The sequence below is a fragment of the Panulirus ornatus genome, chromosome 53 (assembly GCF_036320965.1).
Source record: "Panulirus ornatus isolate Po-2019 chromosome 53, ASM3632096v1, whole genome shotgun sequence".
In the NCBI taxonomy this organism is placed as follows: domain Eukaryota; kingdom Metazoa; phylum Arthropoda; class Malacostraca; order Decapoda; family Palinuridae; genus Panulirus; species Panulirus ornatus.
The window spans coordinates 17214931-17225166 of record NC_092276.1 but is presented as its reverse complement, the minus strand read 5'-3'; the positions used below and the strand labels follow the sequence as shown (position 1 = coordinate 17225166).

Here is a 10236-nt window from a genome sequence, read left to right as displayed (position 1 = left end):
TCCGACATCACTGGACCACGCCTCTGACATCACTGGACCACGCCCCTGACATCATTGAACCACTCCCCTGACATCACTGGACCACGCCTCTGACATCACTGGACCACGCCTCGGAGTTCACTCAAGCCTCCACCACATGGCTGACATCCTCACATGCTGACAGACCCCCCCCCCCTCCTTGGGCCAGGAGTCTGCCATGAGGCGTGAGGCAGGTGAGGGGAACACGTCCCCTCACTAGTTCCCAGTGAGGGGACGTGTGTGTGTCTATATATATATATATCTATCTATCTCCCTCCTCGTCTGGGTGGGGGGTGGGGGGATAGATAGATAGATTCAAGGCTCTTGTCGTCAATTCACTTTGGTCAGTTGACTTCGTTACGGGTCAGGTGTGTGCATGTTGGGGGGGGGGGGGAGGCCAGGCTGTCTCATTTCCCCCCCCCCCTTCTCCCCCTTCCCCCCCCCTGGCCTCCGCCAAGTCCAAGACACGCCGCGCCCGCCCCCCGCGCCCCCTCCCCGCGCCCTCACACACGCCGGCATATTTATCGCCCAATTAGAATAGTGTCGCCGACCAGAAAAACAGATTACGGCAAGACTCGAATCCGGCCGCCCGTTAAAATCCTCCATCCGAAAAGGTTTCTCTCCTTCCCTCCCTCCTCCTCCCCCCCCCCCCGTGTGTGTGAGCGTGACGTCGTAACGTCGCCGTTCCCGTCGTAACACAACCCCCCCCCCCCCATGACGTCCAGTATCGTCACATTTCTACCCCCCCAAAATACACCAGGGAAAAGAAGAAATCGTCAAGGCACCTTTGAAGCCGCATCGTAAAAGAAAAGACAAAAAAAAGAAGAAAAAAAAAATAGTGCAGAATTCACAGCAATCTAGAGCCCGTGTCTCCAATAATCTGTCCGCGCGTTTATTGGGGTGGAACAACCCTCTTAATTTGAAAATCCCGCCATTCATTTGAATTTCGCGCCCTTCCCCGTAATTTGATTTGAATTTTGCCGCACTTGTGCCCTGTTTGTGGGCGCGATGACGGACGCCCGTTTTTACACCAGTTACGTTTCTTTTATTTTTTCTAAGTGTGGTCGACGGAGTTGAGAGTTGGTTACGATTGTGTATGGAGGGGGAGGTGGGTTTGGTTTGTAGGGGGGGGTTGATGGGGTAGTTTGATAGTTAATGGCTCGTGATAGTAGATGGGTGCGGTGAAGCATCGTACCTCGGGCAGCCGGAGCATGTCTCCGCCCTCCCTTGTCTCTTGCGGGCGGAGGAGCTGGGTGAGGGGAGGAGGTGAGGGGAGACGGTGGGTGGGTGAGGGGAGAGCACACACACCCGGGTTTGAATCCCACCGTTATTGTGGCGAGAAAATGTGACACTTTTTAATTATGCCCTCAGGTTAGAGAATTAACTAGGCATTAAACGATCCCCTTATTAAATATGCAGCGACCCCGGTATAGCGGAGGGGCGTGCGGTGAGCCGGGTCAGGTGGTCGGGGCGAGCCGGTGTGGTGAGCACGTCGCGCCTCCCGCACACGTTGCACGCGTTGTACGGCCATGGCCTCCCGTGGCAGGGCTAGGCGGGAGGAGCAGTTAGCCTTGTTAGAGGGGTGGAGGGTGGTTCTTTGGGCGGGCTCAGCCAATATTGGCCAAGGCGGGAGAGTGAGGGGAAATTAGCGCGAGGGGAAATGACGAGGTGAGGCGGTGTGGGAGGCGCGAAATTACCTCGTACAGCCATCTTGTCTCCGGCCTGGAATGGTATACCTCGCTGGATTTAATGACTCATCACGGGTCGTTTAACCACCTGTACGTGCTGGAATTGGCCGTCGATGTAGCTACGAGAACTGCCCGTCAAGCAGTTAAATGACAGCGCCTTCTGGCGAGTGGATAGAGTAATTCGAACGGTTTATAACCTGTGTCTGAGGGTAGGTGTGGCTCCAGCTGGGGTAAACAAGTGGTTCCCAGGGGTTGTACTGGTAGTTGAAGGTAGTTAGCTGGGATGAACAAGTGGTTCCCAGGGGTTGTACTGGTAGTTGAAGGTAGTTAGCTGGGATGAACAAGTGGTTCCCAGGGGTTGTACTGGTAGTTGAAGGTAGTTAGCTGGGATGAACAAGTGGTTCTCAGGGGTTGTACTGGTAGTTGAAGGTAGTTAGCTGGGATGAACAAGTGGTTCCCATGGATTATACCGGTAGTTGAAGGTAGTTAACTGAGAATATATATTTGGTTGGAAATGGGAAGAAAAGTGTGGGTAGTTAAGCATCAGTGTACAGGGTCGTTAGGAGATACTGGTAGTTTAGGAGGATGAAGGTAGTTAAGCAAGATTGTTCTGGGTAGTTAAGCAAGAAGATAATGGTAGTTAAGCAAGAATGTACGGGTTAGTTAAGCAAGAAGATAATGGTAGTTAAGGCAGAGTGTATGGGGTAGTTAAGCTAGAGTGTACGGGGTATTTAAGCCAGAGTGTACGGGGTAGTTAAGCCAGAGTGTACGGGTAGTTAAGCAAGAAGTGTACGGGGTGCTTAAGCAAGAGTGCACGGGGTAGTTAAGCCAGAGTGTACGGGGTAGTTAAGCTAGAGTGTACGGGGTATTTAAGCCAGAGTGTACGGGGTAGTTAAGCCAGAGTGTACGGGTAGTTAAGCAAGAAGTGTACGGGGTGCTTAAGCAAGAGTGCACGGGGTAGTTAAGCCAGAGTGTACGGGGTAGTTAAGCCAGAGTGTACGGGTAGTTAAGCCAGAGTGTACGGGGTAGTTAAGCTAGAGTGTACGGGTAGTTAAGCAAGAAGTGTACGGGGTGCTTAAGCAAGAGTGCACGGGGTAGTTAAGCCAGAGTGTACGGGGTAGTTAAGCCAGAGTGTACGGGTAGTTAAGCCAGAGTGTACGGGGTAGTTAAGCCAGAGTGTACGGGGTATTTAAGCCAGAGTGTACGGGGTAGTTAAGCTAGAGTGTACGGGGTATTTAAGCCAGAGTGTACGGGGTAGTTAAGCCAGAGTGTACGGGTAGTTAAGCAAGAAGTGTACGGGGTGGTTAAGCCAGAGTGTACGGGGTAGTTAAGCTAGAGTGTACGGGGTGGTTAAGCCAGAGTGTACGGGGTAGTTAAGCCAGAGTGTACGGGGTAGTTAAGCCAGAAGGCCACTGTGTATATACAAGATGGCGTATGTGAAGACGGTGGGGGCAAGATGTGGCCACACATTTGGCGCGCGCTCATTAATTGTGTTTTGAACGCGGGCGAGAACCCGCCATTAATGAGGGCCCCCCCCCTGGCTGTTATTATGACGTCAGAGGTTATGAGGGTAATTATTACGGCACCAGAGATTGTAGGTGTTGTTATGAGGCCGGTGGTGGCGCTAATCATTATGGTAGTTACCATGGTAACAATGTCGTTTTACGAGCCCGTCTTCTTCTGTGAAGACTCTTGCCCCGTCTGGTGACACTTGGCAACCACAGCATCGGGTTGTACTTTGTGGGCGGGGGGTTGTACACTGGGGTGGGTGCCCATCACTTGTACTGTACGGGGAGGGAGTTGTACACTGGGGTGGGTGCCCATCACTTGTACTGTACGGGGAGGGGGTTGTACACTGGGGTGGGTGCCCATCACTTGTACTGTACGGGGAGGGGGTTGTACACTGGGGTGGGTGCCCATCTCTTGTACTGTACGGGGAGGGGGTTGTACACTGGGGTGGGTGCCCATCACTTGTACTGTACGGGGAGGGAGTTGTACACTGGTGGGTGCCCATCACTTGTACTGTACGGGGAGGGGGTTGTACACTGGGTGGTGCCCATCACTTGTACTGTACGGGGAGGGGGTTGTACACTGGGGAGGGTGCCCATCACTTGTACTGTACGGGGAGGGAGTTGTACACTGGGGTGGGTGCCCATCACTTGTACTGTACGGGGAGGGGGTTGTACACTGGGGTGGGTGCCCATCTCTGTACTGTACGGGGAGGGGGTTGTACACTGGGTGTGGGTGCCCATCTCTTGTACTGTACGGGGAGGAGTTGTACACTGGGGTGGGTGCCCATCACTTGTACTGTACGGGGAGGGGGTTGTACACTGGGGTGGGTGCCCATCTCTTGTACTGTACGGGGAGGGGGTTGTACACTGGGGTGGGTGCCCATCTCTTGTACTGTACGGGGAGGGAGTTGTACACTGGGGTGGGTGCCCATCACTTGTACTGTACGGGGAGGGGGTTGTACACTGGGGTGGGTGCCCATCTCTTGTACTGTACGGGGAGGGAGTTGTACACTGGGTGGGTGCCCATCACTTGTACTGTACGGGGAGGGGGTTGTACACTGGGGTGGGTGCCCATCTCTTGTACTGTACGGGGAGGGGGTTGTACACTGGGGTGGGTGCCCATCTCTTGTACTGTACGGGGAGGGAGTTGTACACTGGGGTGGGTGCCCATCACTTGTACTGTACGGGGAGGGGGTTGTACACTGGGGTGGGTGCCATCTCTTGTACTGTACGGGGAGGGGGTTGTACACTGGGGTGGGTGCCCATCTCTTGTACTGTACGGGGAGGGGGTTGTACACTGGGGTGGGTGCCCATCACTTGTACTGTACGGGGAGGGAGTTGTACACTGGGGTGGGTGCCCATCACTTGTACTGTACGGGGAGGGGGTTGTACACTGGGGTGGGTGCCCATCTCTTGTACTGTACGGGGAGGGGGATGTACACTGGGGTGGGTGCCCATCTCTTGTACTGTACGGGGAGGGGGTTGTACACTGGGGTGGGTGCCCATCACTTGTACTGTACGGGGAGGGAGTTGTACACTGGGGTGGGTGCCCATCACTTGTACTGTACGGGGAGGGGGTTGTACACTGGGGTGGGTGCCCATCTCTTGTACTGTACGGGGAGGGGGTTGTACACTGGGGTGGGTGCCCATCACTTGTACTGTACGGGGAGGGAGTTGTACACTGGGGTGGGTGCCCATCACTTGTACTGTACGGGGAGGGGGTTGTACACTGGGGTGGGTGCCCATCTCTTGTACTGTACGGGGAGGGGGTTGTACACTGGGGTGGGTGCCCATCTCTTGTACTGTACGGGGAGGGGGTTGTACACTGGGGTGGGTGCCCATCTCTTGTACTGTACGGGGAGGGGGATGTAGTGGTGGGTGCCCATCTCTTGTACTGTACGGGGAGGGGGTTGTACACTGGTGGGTGCCCATCACTTGTACTGTACGGGGAGGGAGTTGTACAGTGGTGGGTGCCCATCTCTTGTACTGTACGGGGAGGGAGTTGTACAGTGGTGGGTGCCCATCTCTTGTACTGTACGGGGAGGGGGTTGTACAGTGGTGGATGCCCATCACTTGTACTGTACGGGGAGGGGGATGTACAGTGGTGGGTGCCCATCTCTTGTACTGTACGGGGAGGGGGTTGTACAGTGGTGGGTGCCCATCTCTTGTACTGTACGGGGAGGGGGATGTACAGTGGTGGGTGCCCATCTCTTGTACTGTACGGGGAGGGGGTTGTACACTGGGGTGGGTGCCCATCTCTTGTACTGTACGGGGAGGGGGTTGTACAGTGGTGGGTGCCCATCACTTGTACTGTACGGGGAGGGGGTTGTACAGTGGTGGGTGCCCATCACTGTCTACTATCCTACAACATAGTTGTGTATGTTGTCCAGTATGTCATCATAACTCAGTATATTCCATTCATCCACATCTCTTATACCATAACACTACTTCCTCATGACATCTTCTCTAACAACATGTTCATCTGATGTTCTCTGCCTGTTCTGTTCTGTTCTTACATGTCTCCAAGAACTGTTCACTGTCTACGTGAGTGTGTGTGTGTGTGTGAGAGAGAGAGAGAGAGAGAGAGAGAGAGAGAGAGAGAGAGAGAGAGAGAGAGAGAGAGAGAGAGAGAGAGAGAGAGAGAGAGGTTAGCAATGTACTCCCTCCATTCGTCGTACACAAGTGTTAACCCCCCTCCCCCGTTTTCTTTATCTCGCCCCAGGCATCATCACCGTCCTTGACGCCAAGTACGCCGAGAAGGTACGTGAGTACATGTTGTACATAGCACCTGTACGAGGCAGAAGGTACGTGAGTACATGTTGTACATAGCACCTGTACGAGGCAGAAGGTACGTGAGTACATGTTGTACATAGCACCTGTACGAGGCAGAAGGTACGTGAGTACATGTTGTACATAGCACCTGTACGAGGCAGAAGGTACGTGAGTACATGTTGTACATAGCACCTGTACGAGGCAGAAGGTACGTGAGTACATGTTGTACATAGCACCTGTACGAGGCAGAAGGTACGTGATACATGTTGTACATAGCACCTGTACGAGGCAGAAGGTACGTGAGTACATGTTGTACATAGCTCCTGTACGAGGCAGAAGGTACGTGAGTACATGTTGTACATAGCTCCTGTACGAGGCAGAAGGTACGTGAGTACATGTTGTACATAACACCTGTACGTGGCAGAAATACCACAGTGTTACTGTGAAGGAGTAGCCAATAGTACATTGTTACTTTGAGTAATCTGTAGTACATCATTCATGTAATGTTCCCTCCTGTAGTACATCATTCATGTAATGCTTCCTCCTGTAGTACATCATTCATGTAATGCTTCCTCCTGTAGTACATCATTCATGTAATGCTTCCTCCTGTAGTACATCATTCATGTAATACTCCCTCCTGTAGTACATCATTTATGTAATGCTTCCTCCTGTAGTACATCATTCATGTAATGCTTCCTCCTGTAGTACATCATTCATGTAATGCTTCCTCCTGTAGTACATCATTCATGTAATACTCCCTCCTGTAGTACATCATTAATGTAATGCTTCCTGTAGTACATCATTAATGTGATATAATGCTTTCTCCTATAGTACATCATTACAGTAATGTAATGCTCCTTCCTGTACTACATCATTACAGTATGACACACTGTATTCCCTGTAACATACATTACATGTTACAGTTACAGGCATGATGCTGACTGTACTGCCTGTCCCTTTCATTCATATGTTACGCGTTACAGTCGTAACAGTGTGTTACCAGGCCTTACCCGGTCCCTGTAACCCTTCTGGTACATGTTACAGTCATGTAGTTGAGGTTAATCTGAGGTTTTACATAGACCACTTAACTGTAGTTTTCATGTATTATGTTCCATCATGTATCTGTTATATTCTGTATTTTCACTCCCCTCCGCATCTGTGTATTTTGCCTAAGCTTTCGTATGTCTGTCAGTATTTATATTATTTCCCTTAATCCTCTCTATATATTATTCTCTATAAGAGTTTTATATATTTCCCTTAATCCACTATATATTTTCCCGTATAAGAGTACGATTTTCCTTATTATTTTTTCCCCCTGAAAAAATATATTCACATAGGCATCAATATTTCTTTTTTCCCTGTAAGATATGTAATTGACGTGCAGAATATATATATATATATATATATATATATATATATATATATATATATATATATATATATATATATATATATATATATACAATCTTGATTGTCCCAACCCTTTTGGATTCCTAACCTCAATTTATTCTTTCTTTGCGTATTATATATATATATATATATATATATATATATATATATATATATATATATATATATATATATATATATATATATATTTTAAGACTTTCTCCTGATCCTAATGTTTTTATACAGATCATGAGTTTACTTCATGATGTATACTACAGTAAACTACCAGATCATGATTACCCATATTTCTTACCCTTTAAATACCATTTGGGCGGCGGTCTTACCTGCATCCTTATTTTCCCAGGCACTTATTATATTTTCCCCGGCTTTGATTATATTTTCCCCGGCACTGATTTTATTTTCCCAAGGCCTGATTATATTTTCCCAGGGCTTGATCTTATTTTCCCAAGCACTGATTATATTTTCCCAGGCTTTGATCATATTTTCCCAGGCCCTGATCTTATTTTCCCCGGCATGATTATATTTTCCCCGGCACTGATTATATTTTCCCAGGGCCTGATATTATTTTCCCAGGCACTGATTATATTTTCCCAGGCACTGATCATATTTTCCCAGGCCCTGATCTTATTTTTCCAGGCCATGATCTTATTTTCCCAGGCACTGATTATATTTTCCCAGGCTTTGATCTTATTTTCCCAGGCCCTGATCTTATTTTCCCAGGCACTGATTATATTTTCCCAGGCACTGATTATATTTTCCCAGGGCCTGATCTTATTTTCCCGGCACTGATATTATTGTCCCATGCACTGATTATATTTTCCCAGGCTTCGATTATTTCATTTATATTTTTTTGACACGGATTTTATTGAACCAGTTTGGCCTTCATTCCAATCCCAGCATTTCTTTAGTTTTTTCCTTCACCTTGATTATATTTTCCCCACAATCACCTTTTTTTTTCTGAACATGATCGTATTTCCACAGTCAGTGATTTTATTTTCCCCAAATCTCTCCTTCCCCCATCCCTTCCCCCCCGACGCCATATTTTATGGAATTACTTTTTTCCCCTCTGATTATATTTGCCCCCACTCACCCTACTTAAGGTTCCTGCACCTAGATTATATTTTCCCCCCAGATAAATTCCTATAATGCCTACCCTGGCCATGTTTCCTCAGATCACAAATATTGCTATATTGATGTTAGAAATGTGTCTCTCTCTTAATGGTGGTTAATATTAACATGTGTTCTCTGCCTTTTTTTAACATTTCAGAACATTAACGAGAAGAAACTGGACGGTGTGGTGAACGAGGCTGTTAGGTAAGTGTGCTGTTAGCTCACTCATTGTGGCGGTACGACCGCCGTGATCAAGGGTCGTACCGTTGTGTTCAGGGGTCGTACCGTTGTGCTTAAGGGTCGTACCGTCGTGTTCAGGGGTCGCACCGTTGTGTTCAGGGGTCGTACCGTTGTGCATAAGGGTCGTACCGTTGTGCTCTAGGGTCGTACCGTCGTGTTCAGGGGATTGTACCGTTGTGTTCAGGGATTGTACCGTTGTGTTCAGGGATTGTACCGTTGTGTTCAGGGATTGTACCGTTGTGTTCAGGGATTGTACCGTTATGTTCAGGGATTGTACCGTTGTGTTCAGGGATTGTACCGTCGTGTTCAGGGATCGTACCGTCGTGTTTAGGGATCGTACCGTCGTGTTTGGGGATTGTACCGTTGTGTTCAGGGATTGTACCGTCGTGTTCAGGGATCGTACCGTCGTGTTTAGGGATCGTACCGTCGTGTTCAGGGATCGTACCGTCGTGTTCAGGGATTGTACCGTCATGTTCAGGGATCGTACCGTCATGTTCAGGGATCGTACCGTCGTGTTTAGGGATCGTACCGTCGTGTTCAGGGATCGTACCGTCGTATTCAGGGATCGTACCGTTGTTCTCAAGGAGTGTACCGTCTTGAACACGGTACATCCCACATATTTCCCTACATTTCCCTGATAATTTGGTGCATCTTAAAGTACCGTGAGTTGGCGACATGTCGAGGAGGGGGGGGGGTCAAAGTACATACGGTTGTGATATTTTGGTCACCTGTCATGACGCTAGTGATAAATGAATTATCATTAATGATAACAAGACATGTTGCTCCTTCCTGGCTACCATGTGTCTGGTTCTTTATCATCCTGGGACTTTGTGTTTGCTGATCACATATCGCCCCAGGTACGTGGGCTGCTATGGTTAGTTTGGCGATATATTGACGATTCTTCTGTTAATTTTCGCGATCACTTGTGTTTGTTGGTGTGTCAAAGTATTTAGATAAGATCGGGTTTCCCTCATGTCACATAATCTGGATATTTTCTTTTTTCTAAAGTTACAATATTTTCTCATATTTCGCGAAGATATTTAATAATATCATACTTTTAGAATATCATCAACTACTTTGTCTCATAGTTTGGCGGTCAGTAATTACTACTACTTTTTGTGGTATTTTTTATTGTTATTTTTCCCCAGTAACTTGATTACTTATTGTTACTTTCTGTAATACTTCATGTACTGTCTTCCTACCTTTATATCATAACTTGTTCAACAAAATTGTTCCTTTCTGGGAAAATTGGGAATACATTTTATTACGTGAGATAATTTGCTGGTGTAATGGGCCCTTTTTCCCTATTACGAAATTGTGACGAGGCTGGATAATGTATAACATCAGGTCAGGTTGTTAACCAACCAGGTTGTGACGACTAGGCTGGGTAATACAATATCAGGTTAGGATGTTAACCAACCAGGTTGTGACGACTAGGCTGGATACTACAACAGCAGGTTTAGATATTAACCAACCATGTCCTGAGT

General features: G+C 48.3%; 1 protein-coding gene across 2 annotated transcripts in view; it reads left to right on the top strand.

Moving 5' to 3' along the window:
• The window catches only part of LOC139765273 (zinc-regulated GTPase metalloprotein activator 1-like), a 69210-nt gene that overhangs the window by 41115 nt on the left and 17859 nt on the right, over positions 1-10236 (top strand). For both annotated transcript variants that reach the window (XM_071692628.1, XM_071692630.1), the window contains exons 6-7: positions 5940-5977; positions 8667-8713. In XM_071692628.1, the coding sequence (XP_071548729.1) occupies positions 5940-5977; positions 8667-8713 (85 nt within the window). The remainder of the gene's footprint in view (positions 1-5939; positions 5978-8666; positions 8714-10236) is intronic.